Source organism: Hylobates moloch, unplaced genomic scaffold (assembly GCF_009828535.3).
Source record: "Hylobates moloch isolate HMO894 unplaced genomic scaffold, HMol_V3 SCAFFOLD_12, whole genome shotgun sequence".
NCBI lineage: Eukaryota > Metazoa > Chordata > Mammalia > Primates > Hylobatidae > Hylobates > Hylobates moloch.
In genome coordinates this window covers 51,842,101-51,862,977 of record NW_026652287.1, presented here as the reverse complement: position 1 = coordinate 51,862,977, position 20,877 = coordinate 51,842,101, and the positions used below count along the sequence as shown (strand labels likewise).

The window sequence follows — 20,877 nt, the reverse complement described above, 5'->3', positions numbered from 1 at the left end:
AACCGAGACTTTGAGACGCTGCTGCCTTGCCTGGCCCCAAAGGCGGGATGCGTGGGACCCCCCTCCCCAGGCTGTGGGCCTCGGGTGACAGACACCCAACAGGGTCCTGTGCCCCTCAGCCCCACTCAGGCTGAGCTTGCCCAGAGAGAGACTCTCCTCCAGGGAAGAGGGGACAGGAGAAACAGGAAAGGTAGAGAAGGGCAGGAGGGGAGAAAACCCGGCTGGGAAGGGCTGTGACAAAGAACACGCCCAGCATCAGTGACGGCCCGCACTCAGTGTATGCCGGGGAGGCACACCGTGGTAGCCAGCCCAAGGATCCCTGCCCTGTCCAGCGGCGGTGCAGGTGGCGGTGGAGCTGGTGGGTGACTCGGGAGGGGCCCCGGCTCCATCTGGCCTGTCAGTGGCCATGGCTGTGTCCGAGGTGGTTTTCTCAGCCACAGAGTAGGTGTGACCCCCCTAGGGGGACCTGTCCATGCAGAGCCCAGACACCGTCCTGGGGGTGGCCCTGATTCATAAGCCAGCTCCCTCGGCCCCACCCCATCTCCATTTCCACCCACAGACCAGGGACAGGGAAGAGGGCCGCTGTGGGCCTTATCTCCTATTTACGATAAGGCTGTGCACGGCGGCTGTGCGGCCTGCGGGAGCCGCGCCGTGTGGGCCTCTGCCAAGAAACGTTTGCAGACAAGTGGGGTCAGGCCGCCGGGCCTCCTTCTGAGAATTGCTGGGCTTGCGGATTCGTGAGGCAGGACAGAGCCAAGCCCCAGTGGCCCCGAGCGGTTCCCGCTGCCGCACAGCCGGCCAACAGGTGTAGCGGCTGCCGAAATGCTGGAGGCCAGATGGAGGGCTCGCCTCGGGGTCTGCTGATGGGGAATGGGCTGCAGGGGATCTTGGTGCACCCTGGTGGGGCCACTTTGCTTCCTCTGGTTCCCAGGACAGACAAGGAGAAGGCAGGGGTTGGGTGGGCTCTGCCAACTGTCTGATGACCCCAGCTGTCCTCAATGTCTGGCCCCCAGTGGGAGGCTGGGGGAAGCTCCCCACAATGGGGGCAGGGCCAGGGGGTGGGGCACTCACCTGGAAGGGCAGGTCCATGGTGCCACTCCCGATCTGGTTCACGTTGGGCAGGGACCCGCCATAGTACTGGCCGCGGCTGGGGCCCAGTTGCAGGTACTGGGATTTCTGGAGCTGGAGCTGCGAGAGAGAAGCCAGCAGCTGCGGGAGGGGTCACCTCCCAGGCTCACCTCAGAGTGCCAGCCCCAAAGGCACAAAAAGACCCAAGTGGTGGGATTGACAGCCTAAGTGCAGAAGTTTGCAGGACCTCATGACCCAGATGCTTAAGGAAACCAGGTGTCCCTCCACCAAAAATGGCAGAATCAGAAACCCGAGGTGCCAGGACGGCTCCCCAGGCGGGGCAATGCACCATGCAGAAACCCATGACTGTGAACCTGGGGAGTTGGCTGCCTTGCTGCTGACTCGGCCAGTCAGTGAATGAGCAAGAGAGGCACTGGCGGGCCTGCAGCCTGCCAAGGAGGCCCCTCACCAGCCCAGGGGAGCCATTTCTTATCACGGCCAGAGGCTGTGACTTGGCAGGACAGGCGGCTTTCCACTGGCCTGAATCGGAGGAAGCTGTCTCAGAAGCGTGGTGACGGCCTTCAAAGCATGGGACTTGTGATCCCGATGGCAGCCCACACAGAGCCAGAGCAGCCAAGTCAGTCCCCCAGACCCAGCTTGAGTTCTAGAGGGTCCTGAGCCCCATGTTCCTTCCTCGTGGTCCCTCCCAGCCTCTTGGGGGCTGGGCCCAGCTGAGCGCCTTCATCTCGGCTCCATCCCTGCTTCCCACTCCCTGATGGCATCGGGGCACAGAACCAGGGGCCAGGAGCTCCCTGACCGGTCACGCTGACTCTGAACAGGGCTGGAACCCGGCCTCCTCCCCTTCACGTGGCTGATGCTGATTTGCCAGTATCAGAGGCCCCGACCCAGGTGGCACGACCCGAGGCCCTTGGGGATGCTGGTCCACGATGCCCGCCATGCAACTGGGGGAGGCAGCCACCGTGAGGAGAGGCGGCACTGGTCAGGCAGGAAGGAGGGGTGGTTGTCCACTCTGGCCCAGCAGGGGCGGTTGCTAGGGTGGATACTGTGTACACAACAAGGCCGACTCGTTCCTTACAAACAGCTCCTGGCAGTGCGTGGAGAGCTGGCTGCCCCACCACCCCAGCTTCCTGGGGGGCCCTGGACACCAGAGGCGGAAGTAAAGCTCGGGAACTGGCCGCCTGCCCGGCTGAACACCTCGCCCAGGTAAACAGCTGTTTCCTGTGAGCTGAAGTGGAGCCGATGGTAAGATTAACCTTGTGTGTTATTGGGTGGCTCTCGAGGGCCTGGGGATCCGGCCCAGGGTCTGTGCTGGGAGCCCTTGGTGGCCGCTGGCCAGAACATCCACAGTGTCCCTCCCAGCAGTCACACCAGATGAAACAGGCCAGCTCCGGGCTGCAGCAAGGGGAGGGGGTGCAGGGTGGGGGTCCTACAGCTCCCACTCCACACCTACCTGGGCATAGGTCGCCTGTGGCCTCCTGTGACTTTATCCACCCTCTTCTGTGTCCAAGTAGCATGACAGAAACCTGTGCTACGTTCACCTCTCACTGACTGTATGGCCCTAAAGGCTGTGACCCCTACTGGACCTGTGTCCCCCACCTAGAGTGAGTGCTACAGGCGGGTGTGAGAGGGACACATGACGTGTGACACAGCAGGTACTCATGCCACATGTGCTTTCTTCACGGGCTGAGCCGCCAGCTCCCAGGAGGCCAGACATCAGGGGCAAGAACTCCCTGAAGCAGCTTTGTTTGCACTATGCCCCCGGGCCACAGGAAACCTGGGATGCGGGGACAATCTACAGGACTGGGGACGCACAGAACTCTCATGGTTCCCAAGCCCCATCTCTGTCCAAACCTTGCCCACAATACCCAGCTCCTGTCCACTTTGCTGGAGGCACTCAGGCTTCGGAGCACAGCACTCAGGCTTCGGAGCACAGCCCCCAGGCCAGGAGTGGACACTGAGTGGGGACTCTGCTCTTCTTTGTTGTTGTTGTTTGTTTGTTTGTTTTTTGAGATGAAGTCTCGCTCTGTTGCCCAGGCTGGAGTGCAGTAGCGCCATCTTGGCTCACTACAACCTCCACCTCCCAGGCTCAAGTGATTCTCCTGCCTCAGCCTCCCAGCTAGCTGAGATTACAGGCACCATGCCTGGCTAATTTTTTTTTTTTTGTATTTCTAGTAGAGACAGGGTTTTTCACCATGTTGCTCAGGCCGGTCTCAAATTCCTGACTTCAAGTGATCCACCCGCCTCGGCCTCCCAAAGTGTTGGGATTATAGGAATGAGCCACCGCGCCTGGCCTCTGCTCTTCTTTTGGGGAACCCCATGCTCATTCTTGGTTTTGCATGAGGAGTTGTACAGTAAAGGGTTAAGCCGGCCCCAAGAGAGGTCTGGCCTTTGTCCCCAGCTCCTGGGAGGTGACCTGCAGGAGAATATCCTGCCTGATAAGAGTGTCATTGTGTGCCTGAGGCCTTGGGCTATGGCAGAGTCTGCTCACACTGTGGTTTTAGGGTGGGGGTTTGGGCACATCAGCTTGACATCTGCAGAGACTAGAGACAGGTTGGCCATGAGCGTGGTCAGCCATGTCTACAGGACCAGCCCCCAGTACAGACCCTGGACATGCAGGCCAGGGGAGCTTCTGCGGCTGGCAGTGCTCCATGCTGGGAGAATTACGCACTGTTCACACGAGGGGCTGACTGGAGGCTCTGGCCTGGTTTCTCCTGGACCCTGCCCATCTGCCTCTTCCCTTGGGTGATTTTGTTTTTAAGACGGAGTCTAGCTCTGTTGTCCAGGCTGGCGTGCAGTGATGCTATCTCGGCTCACTGCAACCTCCGCTTCCAGGGTTCAAGCGATTCTCTCACCTCAGCTTCCTGAGTAGCTGGGATTATAGGTATGCAACACCACACCCAGCTAATTTTTGTATTTTTAGTAGAGACGGAGTTTCACCACATTGGCCAGGCTGGTCTCAAACCCCTGACCTCAAGAGATTTGCCTGCCTCAGGCTCCCAAAATGCTGGGATTACAGGTGTGAGCCACCACACCCAGTCTCCCTTGGGTAATTTTAATGTGTCCTTTTGCTGCAATAAACCATAAGCATGAACAAAACGGCTTCTGGGGAGTCCTTCCAGTGAATTTTCTAGCCAGAGGGTGGGCACGGAGACTCCTGAGTCTGCAGGAGCTGACTGTCCTCCCCAGCCTGGCTGAAAACCCTGGGAGCAGGGTCCTCCTTTCTCTGGGGTCTCAGGGTGGTGGGACGCCAGCTTGGGCTCTGCCCCCACGGACCTCTGGCCTCAGCTGGAAGAACTGCCAGATGTCACTGCACTGCAGGCAACATCACAGCTTTTCTCATCGCCACGTCACAGTCCCCTGCCCCTCACCACGCTGTGCTCCCCAAACCACTAAGACCCTGAGGACGAGCTCTGTGAACCCAGCAGCCAGCCCAGGGCCCGCTGCTCAGCAGCGCCTGCCGGCGGAATCCACAAGTGAACAAAGCTGTGAGGCGGTGAATGAATGAATGAATGAACGCTGCTGCACCCCCTCCACAGCTGACTTCACAAGCCAGGTGACAGGCCCGTCTGGAGGCTGTACAAGCACTTAAGATTAAAACCCAGGAGGCCTCAGAGGGCAGCTTGGCCACCCCCTTCCTTAGCTGGCCCAGGCAACACAAGCCACCTCAAGGTGTAACCCTCACTTGGAGCCAGCGGCTAGCTCTGGAGGGAGCTCCTGGGATGCCACACCAGCTCCAGCCTGCCCTACACAGAGGCTCGGGGCTGACCTGGGACTCAGGTGTCCCGTCTCCACACCATCCTCATGGCTGTCAACAAGCGGGGCCACAGGTGAAACAGCTGAGGCCTGGAGAAGGCGTCTGGTAGGAGTCAGGAAAGCTGCAGCTCCCAGGGTGCCCCTCACTCATGGCCTGTGGGTCAGATAGATGGGCATCTGGTACTGGCTGCCCGGCCGTGAGAGTAGACCCCACTGGCGATTTGGAGGGCCCTGCTGAGGGCGGGTGGGCGTCCCATTAACCACGCTTTGCCTCCAGCCTCCCCAGCCTCACTCCCTCCAGCCGCCCAAGCCCCAAAGTGCCCCCAGCTTGTCCTTTCCCTGCTGACCCCCCATGCAAGGCCTGATGGCCCCTCCTTAGAGGGGCATCCCCAACACCCCTGCTCCAGAAGCAGCCCCCTAAGTCACAATCGCACCAGCCTCTGGCTTTGTTGTTGTCGTTGTTGTTTTGAGATGGAGTCTCCCTCTTGTTGCCCAGGCTGGAGTGCAGTGGTATGATCTCGGCTCACTGCAACCTCCGCCTCCTGGGTTCAAGTGATTCTCCTGCCTCAGCCTCCTGAGTAGCTGGAATTACAGGCGTGCCACCACACTCAGCCAATTTTTGTATTTTTAGTAGAGATGGGGTTTCGCCATGTTGGCCAGGCTGGTCTCAGACCCCTGACCTCAGGTGATCCACCTGCCTCAGCCTCCCAAAGTGCTGGGATTACAGGAGTGAGCCACTGGGCTTGGCTCAGTTCTCCTTTCTCTTACAGTTAAAGAGAAAGGCCCTCCCTAATCCAGGATGGTCTCATCTGGAGACCCTATTTCCAACTACAGTTGACCCTGAAACAACACAGGGATTGGAGAGCCAACCCTCATGCAGCCAAAAATCCAAGTATAATTTTTTTTCTTTTTATACTTTTTACTTCTATTTATTTATTCATTTATTTATTTTGAGACAGGCTCTCACTCTGTTGCCCAGGCTGGAGGGCAGTGGCACAATCACACCTCACTGCAGCCTTGGCTTCCCAGGATCAGGTGATCCTCCTGCTTTGGCCTCCTGAGTATCTGGAGCCACAGGCACAAACCACCATGCCTGGCTAATTTTTAATTTTTTGTAGAGATGGGGTCTCACTATGTTGACCAGCTGGTCTCCAACTCCTGGCTTCAAGCAGTCCTCCCACCTCAGCTTCCCAAAGTGCTGGCATTAGAGGCATGAGCCACCATGCCCCACTCCAGTATAACTTCTGACTCCTCCAACACTTAACTAATAGCTTACTGTTGACTGGAAGCCTCATTGATAATGAGTCAATTAACACAGATTTGGTATGTTCTACATATTACATACTGTATTCTTACAATAAAGCTAAAGAAAAGAAAATGATACTAAGAAAATCATTAAGGAAGAGAAAATGTTTGCTATTTGTGAAGTGGATGGGGATTATCCCAAAGGTCTTTGTCCTCACCGTCCTTCACGTAGAGCTGGCTGAGGAGGAGAAGGAGGAAGAGGAGGAGGAGGAGGAGGAGGAGGAGGAGGAGGAGGAGGAGCAGGAGGACGGCAGCGGCTTGGTCTTGCTGTCTCAGGCATGACAGAGGCGGGAGAGAATCCACATATGAGTAGACATGCGTGGCTCAAAACCATTGATTCAAGAGTCAACTGTAAGGTCACCTTCCCAGGTTCCAGGAATGAGTGTGGACATATCTTTTTGTGGGACACGATTCACCCCTCTACAGGGCTTTTGAGGGGGTACCAGTACATGCCACTCTCCAGATGGGAAAACTGAGGCCCCACATGCCTGAAACTTAACCCCTGCGTGACCAGCATGACTGAAGTCACATGGCCCCACCCGGGACAAGTGTTACTGAACCCCCCCGATCTCAGATGAGAGCTCGCCAGCATCAATGGAGGCACGTGGGAGGCAGATGTGGACCCAGAAGCTCTGACACTACCAAGCTGACTGCAGGGACCCCCGCTCTTGATACAGCCTGTGCCAGGACCCCCTCACACAAAGTCCTACCTCCCCACCTGACCCCTCTATAGAGCCCTACGTAAAAGTGGCTTCTCAGGCCTCCGCTGACCCCCGCCCCTTGCTGACAGGACCCTCGCCCTGGAGAACACCCACCTCTGCCTCTGTCTCTGCCCACGTCCACGCTCCTGCTGAGTCTATGCCCCCTGCCCTGTCCAGGCAGCGTCCACAGGGCTGGATGGAGCAGTGGCCCCGAGGTGGGGGAATGGAGGCCAGGTGGCCCCAGTGTAATGAGCCTGTGGCTACTTCTCCAGGATGTGGAGAGATGTTGGGGCAGCACTCAGTCTCCCAGGAATCCTGCACAGGGCACAGCGACACCCCCACCTGCCGGCCCTTCCTGGGGCTCGCTCTGCAGACTGGCCAGCCTTGGTCAGGCCCAGAAGCAATTGCCACGGCAACCGGCCAACCTTCTAAGGAGATTGAGGGAAGCAGGTGGGCTGATGGCTGAGCTCGGCCCTGCAAAGCTGTGGCAGACCCAGGGCCTCCCTGTGGGGGGCCAGGGAGAGAGGCGCTGTCTGTGCCAGTCAGGCCTCAGTTTCCCCCCTCCCCACCTCTAGGCTTCAAAGTCTAGTCCCCACTCTCCATGACCACTAGGCTCCAGCTCACATGCTTCCTCCCGGAGCCACCAGTCGCTACCTCTGGGCCTTTGCACAGGTGCTGCCTGTACTAGAAGGCTCTTCCCCCTGGGCCCATCGCTGCCAAGCACTGAGCCTCTCCCAAGGGGCTGCCCTCTGCACGGCCCCTCCCCTGACAGTCCAGATGGGGAAACTGAGGCTCAAGAAAGCACAGAGACTGCCTGAGTGCAGAGGCAGCATGCACCTCAGCCTGAGGCATGGCCCTACAAGAGGAAGGTGGGGAGCGAACACTCTCTCCAGCTCAGCGAATGCACAGGACGCACCTGGATCTTGGTTCCTGGGAGCTGACCAGGACCCTGGGGATTTGCACCCCTTGACCCTGTAGCCCCATAACTCAGGGCTTCCCAAGATGAAGTTCTGGGAAGGCTGATGAAGGCAGAGGGACCCTGGAATGGGGAAGGAGGCCTGGGCCTTGGAGGGATCTCCAAGCGTCCCAGCAGCCACAGGCGGGGATGTGTGCCGACTTGAAGGACACCCCCACAGGGCAAGAGCCTTCATCCTCCCATGTCCACACTGGCTGGAACCCCTGCTGCTGGCATGAAGCCCAGCTGGGCCAATAGCTGAGAACCAACCAAGGCTCAGGCACCCACCCGCTCAGCCAGCCCGGCTCCCGCCCCACCACAGCAGTGTCCCCACCTCCCCTGACAGACTCAAGGCAAGAGTCTGCCCAGTAGTGGGCATGGTTCTAGGTTCGGTGGACGTGGCAGCCAGCCAGCCAGATGGGCACTGCTCACACGAGCCCACAGCCCAGAGCGGGCAGCAAGCATTAGCTCTCCAGGCAAGTGGTGACTGTGGGAGCTTCAGCCTGAGCCACTGTGCGGCTGTGGACTGGCAGAGACACAGCATTGGGGAGCCTTGCAGGGGAGGAGGAACAGCAGGTGCAGAGGCCCAGGACTGGGAGCTCATAGGGTCTGAGATGGGCCACCAGGGGTGAAATACGGTCATTGAGGGAACGGAAGCTTCTGGAACCACTTACCATCAACAGCCAGAGCAGGACTCTTCCCCTGAGGGCTCCAGGCCTCTACCGTGAGGCCTCACCTGCCCATGCTGCCCAGAGCTGGCCCCACAGCCATCACCGCCCCCGCCCCAGCACTCCTGGGGGACATGCCATCTGCTCCCTGCAGTTGAGACCTCAGCTTCAAAACGAGGCCTGCAGGAGCTGGCGTACGCCTCGATCCGGTGCCATGCTCAGGATCCCCCACTCCCCGGGGGCTCCCCTTGTCACTGCCCTGGATCAAGCAGAACAAAGGAGGTGAACACTCTCCAGGCCGGCTTTTAACCAGACGCGCCAGCAGGGACGGCATCCCCAGTGCCAGGAGGGGCTGATGCCAGTGTGAGAAGGGAGACAGGGACGAGAGCCCTCAGGCCTCTGCCCAGCCCTAGGGCGTCCAAGTCTCTGGCAGGCACCCCCAAAGCTCCGAGTGATGTCGGAGGCTGCAGCAAAGCCTTCTGCCCCTGACTTGTGGACATAGAACTTCCCACGTCTGACCCTCAAGCCTCCTCCTGTGCTCCTCCAAGGGCCCAGCAAAGAGCCCCAGATCTCACACATTTTGCTCAGATGCCCAATGCCATCACCTGTGCGTGTTGTGGGGGATGATTTTCTGCCCAGACGCCTCGCCATAGGGGTAAGGGATGCATGCCTGGCATCCCCTGACCGATTCATTCTCCCGGAGGCCAGGGCTAGGTAATGGCTGCAGGGTACACAGGGAATGTGGGAGCTGCTGCCCACCTCCAGGTGCTGGGTCCCAGGGGAACAGGACAGGCTAGTGACTGAGGGGATCACCTGCTGTGTAGCAGGAGCTGCCAGCCCTGACGGACCCTCTCCAGGGAGCTGCCACTGCCCACCTCTGGAGACTGTGTGTGTGGGAACACAGCTCGGAGCAGCGAGGCCACAGCCTGAGACTGACATCCCGCATCTGTTTTCTTTCTCTCTCTTTTATTTGCGACAAGGTCTTTGTCTGTGGCCCAGGCTGGAGTGCAGCGGCATGATCAGGGCTCACTGCAGCCTCTTGTGCTCAAACAATCCTCCCACTTCAGCCTCCTAAGTAGCTGGGAGTAGTGGTGTGCACCACCATGGCCTTTTTTTTTTTTTTTTTTTTTTTTTTTTCTGTAGAGACAGGGTCCCCCTATGTTGTCCAGGCTGGCCTCAAGCAATCCTCCCGCCTTGGCCCCCAAAGTGCTGGGATGACAGGTGTAAGCCAGTGAGCCTGGCCCACCGTTGGTTTCTCTCTGTGTCCTGTTTCTTTTTATTTTTTTTGAATCTTTTACGTGAAAAATATGCTTTCAAAAAAGCTGCAATAAAATCCACATAAAAAATTTACCATGATCTTGTTTGAAAATGAATGATTCAGAGGCATTTAGTACACTGTCAGCCATCACCTCTGTCTGGTTCTAGAACATTTCAATCACTCCATAAAGAAACCCCATCCCCATCAGCAGTCACTCCCCATTCCCCTCCCCCAGCCCCTGGCAGCCACTAATCCGCTTCTTGTCTCTGTGGATTTATCTGTTCTGGACTTTTTTTTTTTTTTTTGAGACGGAGTCTCACTCTTGTCACCCAGGCTGCCGTGGAGTGGCGTGATCTTGACTCACCGCACCCTCCACCTCCCGGGGTCAAGCGATTCTCAGCCTCCCAAGTAGCTGGGATTACAGGCGCGCGCCACCATGCCCGGCGAATTTTTGTATTTTTAGTAGAGATGGGGTTTCACCATGTTGGCCAGACTGGTCCTGAACTCTTGACCTCAAGTGATCCGCTCACCTTGGCCTCCCAAAGTGCTGGGATTACAGGCAGGAGCCACTGCGCCCGGCCAGCCCTTCTGTTTTCTTACAGGAGTTTTACACTTCTAGCTCTTGCTTTTAGGTCTTTGGTCCATTCTGAGTTCATTCTGGCTGTCAACTTTGTTTTTGCCTCAGTCCCTCCATGCCGTGGGTCCCCACGTTTACTGAGGGCCTGGTGAGAAGAGCCAAGCTGAACCCTCGCTGCCTGGCTGGTCCACCAGAGTTCCTCAGTAAACACCTGCCAAGCTTGGGGAGCGATAAGGAATGATGATCACGGGCACGTGGATTCCAGGCTGAGTCTCCTGGGCCCTGGAGACACTCCCCTGCTGCCTCCTTGCTCCCTCCACTCGTGTAAATACAGAACCACATACACAAACACGAGGCCCGCCTCAGAATGCCTTTTATCAGGCATGGTTGCTGCTGCCAAATTTCCAGACCCAGCTGAACAGAGGGTCTGCCATGAGCACGTTTTGTTTCTCTTGTAGGTGGCGGCTGGGATGTGTGAAGGGTCCCTCGGGGGCTGAGCGCACACAGCTGGCTCACAGGGGCCTCCCTCCCCACAAAGGAGACTCCAGCCCTGCCAGCTGGCCAAGCGCCCACCCTGGGTGGGGCCTTGCAGCAGTCCTAAGTGGGGGAAACACAGCTGCACCCTTATTTTGCAAGCTGGTAAATTGAGGCACTAAGGGAAGACAGAAGGGGCCTCAGTTACAATCCAGGCTCTTTCCCCAGCCGTAAGGGCTGTCTCTTATCATCATTTTTTTTTTTTTTTTAAGAGACAGGTCTTGCCCTATTGCCCAGGCTGGAGTGGAGTGGAGTGGAGTGGACACGGCTCATTGCAGCCTCCACCTTCTGGGTTCAAATGATCCTCCTGCCTCAGCCTCCCGAGTAGTTGGGACTATAGGTGCCCACCACCACGCTCAGCTAAGTTTTTTATTTTCAGAGATAGGGTCTTCCTATGTTGCCCAGGCTGGTCTTGAACTCCTGGCCTCAAGTGATCCTCATGCCTGGCCTCCCAAAGTGCTGGAATTACAGGCATAAGCCACCACACCCGGCCTCCTGTCATTATTCTGAAAGGCTTCTGGAGTATCCCCAGGTTTAAAGCTCTCTTTTCCTTCCCCCAGAGGCAAATCCCGACTCCCCACTGGCGGCACTCAAGGCCCTCCCCTGCCTTTTGCCGCTGGGCCCTGCACCCACCAAGCCCTTGTCTGGAACCTTCCACAATGGTTCCCATTCATCAGCTGGGACTCAGTTCAAGCACTACCTCCCCAGTAAGCCCTGCCGGACACCCAACCCCTGCATCCAAAATAATCCTCTGTCTTAGCAGCCCAGGCTGCCATAATAAAATACCAAAGACCAAGCAGCTTAAATGACAGAAATGTCTTCCTCTGGACAGAATGCCTTCCTTCTGGAGGCTGGAAGTCCAAGATCAGGGTCCAGCAGTACCCAGACCAGGTTCCAGGTACAGCGCCTTTCTTGGCCTTGGGGGGCCACCTTCTGAGTCCTCACATGGCCTCTCCCAGCTGTGTGTGCTTAGAGATCTCTCTTCCTCTTCTTACGAAGCCTCCAGTCCTAGAGATCAGAACCCCCTCTTATGGCCTGGTTTAACCTTAACTACCTCCTAACAGCCCCACCTCCAAATACAGCCTCGCTGGGGGTGAAGGCTTCAACGTGTGAGTTTGGGGGAGACAATTCAGTCTGTGGCACCTGCTCACAAATAAGCCGCCTGCCTGTGTCTTTCTGCAGGCCAACATGCCCTGACCCTGGGGGCCCGGCACCACCCCCAGGAATTATAGGAACTGTCCATAGACAGGTGTATCTGAAACTGGGCAGCCCAGAATCGCCCCACATCCCAAGTCATCAGGGGGCAACCACAGGCAGCCAAACCCAGGCGAAGCCCATAGAGCCCAGGACTCTCCCTGCAGGAGCCCCCGGGGTGCAGGGTGGGTGAGGAGAGGGGGTTCCAGGGCTGGGCTCCAGTGTGCCCTAGCCCCTGAAGGGCCAAGTGTCTGTGGTACAAAGGTGATCAGCAGTGCCTCCCCCCACCCCCCGGGGCAGCCAGGCAGCTGAGGTGTGACGAGCAGGAAGCTGTGGGCGGTGTTTCTGGAATGAGTCTCCCGAAGATAAGCAATGTGCCTGCCCGGTGGGGTTCACGGGCTAGCGGGGGGCCTGCCGTCCAGCTGGAGGCAGCATAAGGTAGCAGGAGCAGCCCAGAGTTCAAGGCCAGGCAGCCCAGGGTGAATCGGGTCCTGTGCTAGATGGACTCCCAGCTCCCCTGAAACTCATGTCCACCAAAACCTTGGAATGTAATCTTATTTGAAAAGAGAGTTTCTGCAGATGTAATTAGTGCAGGATCTTGAAATGAGATCATCCTGGAATTAAGGAGGTCCCTGCATCCAATGACTGGTGCCCCCATGAGAGGGGAGGACAGAGACACTGAGGAAAGTGGGTCAAGCGGCAACAAAGGCAGAGATCGGGGTGCTGCGTCTACAAGTCAAGAGCCTGCCGAGGATCGCTGGGCCACCAGGAGCTGGAAAGGGGCCTGAGACTGGCTCTCCCTCCTCCCTCATGGCCTCAGGAGGAACCAGCCACGCTGACTCTTTGATCTTAGACTTCTGGCCTTCAGAGATGAGAGACAACACATTTCTATTGTCTTAAGCCACCTGATTCGTGGTGCTTTGCTATGGCAGCCTAAGAAAATTAGCCCAGGCTGAGCACGTTGGCACACACCTGTAGTCCCAGCAACACGGGAGGCAGAGGCAGGACTGATTGAGTCCAGGAGGTGGAAGCTGCCGTGAGCCAAGATTGTACCACTCACTGCACTCCAACCCGGGTGACAGCGAGACACTGCCTCTTAAAAAAAAGGAAGGAAGGAGGGAAGGGAGGGAGGGAGGAAGGAAGGAAGGAAGGAAGGAAGGAAGGAAGGAAGGAAGGAAGGAAGGAAGGAAGGAAGGAAGGAAGGAAGGAAGGAAGGAAGGAAGGAAGGAAGGAAGGAAGGGAGGGAGGGAGGGAGGGATACTCAGCCCCTGAACTGTGGAGGGCCTGGGACAAGCCCTTCCCTCTCCAAGCTCCCTCTGGACATGGGACTCAACTAAGGCCACAACTCGGGGCACACCAGGAGGAGATGGCCACGGGGGCCACTGGCGGCCTCTGGGCTGGTCCCCAGGAGTAGGGGGGCCAGGGGGGCACCACTGGCTGAAGAGTAGGGTCAATAAGGGCCCAGAGGGAGCAGAGATCCTGAGACTGGGGAGTTGGGAGGGGTGGTTACAGGAACCGTCCGGGGTGAAGATGAGGTAGGCAGTAGGTAGGGCAGCAGGAACTGCAGGGGTGGGAGTGGAGGCTGGACACAGGGAGCAGAGACCAGGCCAGGCCAGCTCTCATGGTAGTCACTGCAGAGGGACGGGGACGGTGCAGATGAAGCCCAAACCAGGACAGCACAAGGAGCGGCGAAAGCCCAGACAGTGACTCCACGGCAGGCCTGTGGGGAGTAGGGGGGCCCCAGTACACTGGGAGAAGGGCCCATCCTGAAGACACGCCTACCCGGAAGGCCCTGTGGATGTGACCCCAACTCCACCCCAAAGTCCAGGGGCTGCACCAGGTAGCGCGTAAAGCAGAGGGGCTCGGTGTTCACTAGGCGCCCCCTGCCTGGGACATGCCCCAGCAGATCCAGGGGAGGCAGGAGGGACCCTGAGTGAGGAGCTGGTGATGTGCTTCGTGGGGTCCACACACAGCAAAAAGCCCTTACGTTGTAAGGGCTGCTGAGGCCCTCAGGAGAGCCCATCCCCACCAATGCCACCAGCAAGGCCAGCTGAAGGTGCAGGCCACCTTCCCAGGGTAAGCCGGCAGAGGCCGCGGCCGGCCTTGGACAGGACATAAGCACAGGATGGCTGGCACCCAGCACCATCCCACCTCGATCTGTGTGGGGAGCTGCATGGCTAAGTGCACTTGCTGCTGGGCAGTGGCCCCTGGGTGGGGTGTGGCAGACCCTGGCACCCAGTGCATGACCCCACCATAATCACTGAGGGCCAGGTAGGAGTCACAGCTCCGGGCTTCACTGGCAATCCCGGGAATCTGCCACAGGCTCCAGCAGGGCCAAGAACGAGGATAAGGAGTGTGGACACCACCTCTGGGGAAGGCCACAGGGCTGCGGGGCTGGGAACTGAAGGGGTTTCCAAGCAAATGAAACTGAACCAACTTCTTCTTATTATTATTATTATTATTATTTTAAAGATGGGGTCTTGCTGTGTCACCCAGGCTGGAGTGCAGTGGTGTAATCATGGCTCACTGCAGCCTCAACCTTCCAGGCTCAAGCAATCCTGCCACCTCAACCTCCCCCAGTAGCTGGAACTACAGCGGCAGGCCAACACGCTTAGCCTGTTTATTTTTAGTAGAGACGTGGTCTCCCTATGTTGCCCAGGCTGGTCTCAAACTCCTGAGCTCCAATGATCCTCCTGCCTCGGCCTCCCACAGTGCTAGGATTACAGACATGAGCCACCACAACCAGCCTGAAGCAACTTCTTTTTTTTTTTTTCTGAGACGGAGTCTTGCTCTGTTGCCCAGGCTGGAGCGCAGTGGCGCGATCTCAGCTCACTGCAAGCTCCGCCTCTCGGGTTCATGCCATTCTCCCACCTCAGCCTCCTGAGTAGCTGGGACTGCAGGTGGCCGCCGCCACACCTGGCTAATTTTTTTGTATTTTTAGTAGAGACGGGGTTTCACCATGTTAGCCAGGATGGTCTCGATCTCCTGACCTCGTGATCCGCCCACCTCGGCCTCCCAAAGTGCTGGGATTACAGGCGTGAGCCCCTACACCCGGCCAGCCTGAACCAACTTCTAAACAAAATAAGGCGGGCAGGTGTGGTGGCTCACGTCTGTAATCCCAGCACTTTGGGAGGCCAAGGGAGGCAGATCACCTGAGGTCAGGAGTTCGAGACCAGCCTGGCCAACATGGTGGAACCCCATCTCTACTAAAAATACAAAAATTGGCTGGGCGCGGTGGCTCACGCCCGTAATCCCAGCAGTTTGAGAGGCTGAGGTGGGCGAATCGCCTGAGGTCAGGAGTTTGAGACCAGCCTGGCCAGCGTGCTGAAACCCCATCTCTACTAAAAATACAAAAATTAGCTGGGCATGGTGGCAGGCGCCTATAATCCCAGCTACTCGGGAAGCTGAGGCAGGAGAATCGCTTGAACCCGGGAGGCAGAGGTTGCAGTGAGCCGAGATTGTACCACTGCACTCCAGCCTGGGAGACAGAGCGAGGCTCCGTCTCAAAAAAAAAAAAAAAATTAGCCAGACATGATGGCAGGCACCTGTAATGCCAGGTACTTGGGAGGCTGAGGCAGGAGAATCACTTGAACTCGGGAGGTGGAGGTTGCAGTGAGCTGAGATCACGCTACTGCACTCCAGCCTGGGCGACAGAGCAAGACTCTGTCTCAAAAAAAAAAAAAAAAAAAAAAAAAAAAAGGCCAGGCGAGGTGGCTCACACCTGTAATCCCAGAACTTTGGGAGGTCTTTGGGAGGTCAAGGTGGGCAGATCACTTGAGGTCAGGAGTTCTAGACCAGCCTGGCCAACATGATGAAACTCCATCTCTATTAAAAATACAAAATTAGTCAGGTGTGGTGGCACATGCCTGTAATCCCAGCTACTCAGGAGGCTGAGGCAGGAGAATCACTTGAAACCAGGAGGCAGAGGTTACAGTGAGCCAAGATCGCACTATTGCACTCCAGCCTGGGCCACAAAAGAGAAATTCCGTCTCAAAAAAAAAAAAAAAAAAAAAAAAAAAGAGGATAAGGCACGGAGAACTTCCCTGGAGCTGCTCTGTGATGTTACGACTGCTTTTTCAAGTGACTTGGTGTCAGGAATGAATGAAATCAGGATTTCTGATACTTTTAAGCCCAAGCCCATTGTCCTGGTTTTGCTGACCCACAATGCATCCCGGGCAGCAACTGAAGCTGAAGAGGCCTGGGAATAAAGTTTCAAATGAGGCTAATGTACAGTTCTTCACCTAGTAACAAAAGAGGGGGTGGAGAGGAGGCAGAGATGGGCCAGGACGGGACACTTCCTCAACCTCTGTGCAACCTCACCGGGAGGGCCAAGACACCAGGGGAGGGGTCACTTGTCCTGACCCCAGAGTTCCCCTTGGTCCATCCCCAACTCTTGGGCATGATATCAGTCTCCTGAGGCTGCCGTAATAAATGAGCACAAACCAGGTGGCTGACACAACAGAGATGTTTCCCACACAGCTCTGGAGGTTCTGAAAGTAAGGTGGAGGCCGGGCATGGTGGCTCACGCCTGTAATCCCAGCACTTTGGGAGGCTGAGGTGGGTGGATCACCTGAGGTCATGAGTTTGAGATCAGCCTGGCCAACATGGTGAAACCCCATCTCTACTAAAAATACAAAAGAAAATTATCCGGGCATGGTGACGGGCGCCTGTAATCCCAGCCACTTGGGAGGTTAAGGCAGGAGAATTTCCTGAACCTGGGAGGCAGAGGTGGCAGTGAGCCGAGACTGTGCCACTGCACTTTAGCCTGGGCAACAGAGTGAGACTCTATCTCAAAAAATTAAAATAAAAGCAACGTGGCCTCTCTCCCAGCTGTGGCGGCTGCTGGCCATCCTTAGCGCTTCTTGGCTTGTAGACGGATCGCCTCATTCTTTGCTTCTGTCCGCTTGTGTCCTTTTCCCTTTCTTCTTCTTTTTTTGAGACAGAGTCTTGCTCTGTCACCCAGGCTGGAGTGCAGTGGCGTGATCTCTGCTCACTGCAACCTCCACCTCCCAGGTTTAAGCGATTCTCCTGCCTCAGCCTCCCACATAGCTGGGACTACCGATGCGTGCCACCATACCCAACTAATTTTTTGTATTTTTAGTAGAGATAGGGTTTCACCGTGTTAGCCAGGATGGTCTTGATCTCCTGACCTCGTGACCCGCCTGCCTCGGCCTACCAAAGTGCTGGGATTACAGGCCTGAACCACCGTGCCTGACCTTGTCCTTTTCCCTTTTTGTCCCTGTGCCTCTGTTTTGCCTTGTTTGTTTGTTTGAGACAGGGTCTCACTCTGTCACCCAGGCTGGAGTGCAGCGGCACAATCATAGCTCATGGCAGCCTTGAACTCCTGGGCTCAAGCGATTCTCCTGCCTCAGCCTCCTGAGTAGTTGGGACTACAGGCGCACACCACCAAGCCTGGCCAATTATTTTTTAATTTTTTGCAGAGACGGGGTCTGGCTGTGTTGCCCAGGCTAGACCTGGACTCCTGGCCTCAAGTGATCCTCCCACCTTGGCCTTCAAAAGTGCTGGGATTAAAGGCCTAGGCCACCGTGCCTAGCCTGTTTTGCCACCTTTTTTTTTTTTTTTTTCCCAAGATGGAGTCTTTCTCTGTCACTTAGGCTGGAATGCAGTGGCATGATCTCGGCTGGCTGCAACCTCCACCTCCTGGGTTCAAGCAATTCTCCTGCCTTGGCCTGCCAAGTAGCTGGGATTACAGGCACCCACCACCACACCTGGCTAATTTTTGTATTTTTAGTAAAGACAGGGTTTCACCATGTTGGCCAGGCTGGTCTTAAACTCCTGACCTCATGATCCGCCCGCCTCGGTCTCCCAAAGTACAGGGATTACGGGAGTGGGCCACCACGCCCGGCTTTTGTCTTCTTTATAAGGACACCAGTCACTAGATTTAGGGCCCACCCTATTCCATAATGACCTCATCATGACTTAATCCCATCTGTAAAATCCCTACTTCCAAATGAGCTCACTCACAGGTTCTGGATGAACGTGAACTTTCGAGGGGACACTGTTCAACCTTCTACACTCACCAAACCCCAGGTCACCTCCAGCCCACGCTAAGAACCATCCCAAGGAAGCAGATGCCCATGGCTCTCACCTCATCCCTGTAGCTGGCCGCCTGAGGGTTCCTCTGGGGCAGCCAGCTCTCCTCCCGGGCCTGGGCCTCCTCTGCTGTCCCCCGGGGACCGAGGGGTGAAGCGAGGCCGGCACACGTCAGTGGTGCTGGAAATGCATGGGGCTCTGAGAGGCAGGTGGCTGGGAGCGCCGGCTGAGCCATTTGGCAGCGTCCGCCGAGTGCCTGAGCAACGTTCCTGCCCTCTGACCCGGTAATCCCACTTCTGGGAAGCTCTCCTGAGGGAAATCGTCCAGAACACAGATTTATGCGAAAAGATGTTCCTGCATCACCAGCTGGGAGAACAAGGAGCTGGAGCCTGTTCCAGGGCCCAGCCTCAACTCTAGAGAAGATCTAGGGCGTGGTACATGAGTCGGGAGGAAGCACTTTCTAGAACATCTTTACTGCGGATCTGCGTGGGCACAGGCAGACCTGGGCTGAGGCTGGGTGGCCCCCGTCCCTGTGATGTCCCCAAGGAGATCTGGGCAGCAGGAGCAGCCAGGGTGACCAGCAGCCCCAGAAGCGCCAAACACGGGGAGAGAGGAATTCACAACACGGGAGGGCCGAGGCGGACCCCGTAAGCCAGGAGAGGGAAACACGCAGGCTGTGTTGGGGGAAGGTGGCGGAATACCTGAGCCACGTGAGAAAGAGAGAATTAGACTCAGAAGAGGAGAGAGAAGCCCCTGACCCAGGCTAGAGAGGTGGGAGGCTCAGGAAGAGGGAGGAGGGACTGGCGCCAAGGACGGCCAGGCCTCCCCAGGGATGCAAGTGGCCAAGCCAGGTCCAGCCGGCAGCCTGGTGCCCCTGTGAGCACACGCAGCCACAGGTCTGGCACTGATGCCTTCTCCAACGCTGACCCAGGGGCCCGTGTGTGGGGACGGCTGGCCAGGCTGCCCCGACCTCTGCTCCAGGAGGGTGGCCGAGGCCTCCTAGGCTCTGGGTGGGGACTAAAGACTCCTGCTCCTCCTCTCCAGGATAGAGACAGGCAGGAACCCAGAAACCAAGCGATGACAGAGAGCAAGGATTCTGGGAGCTGGACAGGGGCTCCCTGGAGGCCACAGGGAGGGACAACTGAGATGGATCAAGCCACCTAAGGGGTGCTGGCCTCAGGCCCGAGCTGGGGGAGAGAAGGGGCTGGAGGTGCAGAGGCCTGCAGAGGTCAGAGGTCACAGGAGGCCTCCTCCTCAGCATTGCCATGAGGGGCCAGGCAGGGGCACTAGGGAGCAAGGGGGTCTCACACAGGGACAATGGCCTAGAGTGCTATGAAGAAAAGACACTGAGCTCCCCAAGGTGACGCATACAGGGGTCTCCTGGACGTGTACTCAGGACAAAGGGGACACCCCCCAGCTCCAGGCGGGTCCAACGGACGGACCAACAGGAGCGCTCCTGGGTGGGGCCAGTGTGCTGAGGGAAGCTAGGCAGAGGGTGACAGTGTCAGAGGCCTTAGGGAACCGCCAAGGCAACCAAGAGGGTGAGAGGCAGATCCCGAGCACTCGATGCAGGTTAGCTCAGGTACTGGGGAGTGAATTCACAGTGTCCCCAAATGGTTATATCCACCTCCTCACCCCTGGAACCTGAGAGTATGACCTTATTTGAAAAAAGAGTCTTTTCAGACATAATTAAGGGAAGGATCTTGGGATAAAGAAATCATCCTAGATTAGCCGGGAGGACCCTACATCGAGTGACTGCTGCCCTTTTAAGAGACAGAAGGTGAGACACAGATGCAGAGTGGGACGGCCGGGATTGGGGTGATGCAGCCACAAGCCAAGCAACGGCTGGAGCCACTGAAAGCTGGAAGAGGCAGGAAAGATTCCTCCCCAGAGCCTCCAGAGGAAGCTCGGCCCTGCTGACACCTGGATTTTAGACTTCCGGGCTCTAGAACCATGAGAGAAGACATTCTTCTTCTAAGCAGCCCAGGTGTAGTACTTTAATATATTACAGCAGCCACCAGAAACTCACACATGGCCCCCCAGTCCCAACAGGTGCTGCTGCCTCCCTTTCCAGGGCAGGGCTGAGAACCCGAACACCCCAGGTCCCTTGATCCTAGAGCCAGCTCATCATGGAATCCCCCCACACACAGCAACAACCCGTTACCTCTCTCTTTTAAGATGAAAATGAAATTGACTCCTAGCGAGTGCAGAGAACAACACCCCACGCACCCACACACCCCACCCCACAGACTGATCAGCTGTCACTGCTCCCTCCTGGGGCCTCGCCATCTGCAGAGGGGATGAGGGAGCTGTGTTGATGCTGCCGAGGAGCCCGTCCGCCCCTCCAGTTCCCGCCTGGAGCCCAGGGGACAAGCCCTGGGCTCACGGTGTCGCTCTGTCAACTCCCATGACCATGTATGTGGGATGCTCTGTTCTGTGCGGGGAGGTTTCACATGTCTCATAAGTGCAGCACACAGTGTCTGCTTCTGCCTGGGGTGACGGTGGAATGCCATCGCCATTAACACGCCAACGTGCATCCTCCCTCCTGGGGGCTCCAGGCGCACGGGGACAACTGAGAGGACGGTGGCGTGTGCAATGTGCCCCACACTGATGAGGCTGCTGTGGAGCTGGCACAGGCAGCAAGGTGGGTCGACTCACAGGCTGTCTCACTCCATCTGGGACCAGTGTCCCCACAGGGCCACTGCCCTGTTGCCCACAGACCGTCTGACCACATCGAAACACACAGCTAAGGCTCCCTCTCCAGCCCCCAAACAAATGGCAATCAGGCA

At 57.2% G+C, this 20,877-nt stretch overlaps 1 protein-coding gene across 4 annotated transcripts in view; it reads right to left on the bottom strand.

Moving 5' to 3' along the window:
- Window positions 1–20,877, bottom strand: part of CRTC1 (CREB regulated transcription coactivator 1) — a 95,683-nt gene that overhangs the window by 35,560 nt on the left and 39,246 nt on the right. For all 4 annotated transcript variants that reach the window (XM_032170176.2, XM_032170178.2, XM_032170177.2 and 1 more), the window contains exon 2: window positions 1,072–1,188. In XM_032170176.2, coding sequence (XP_032026067.1) covers window positions 1,072–1,188 — 117 coding nt within the window. The remainder of the gene's footprint in view (window positions 1–1,071; window positions 1,189–20,877) is intronic.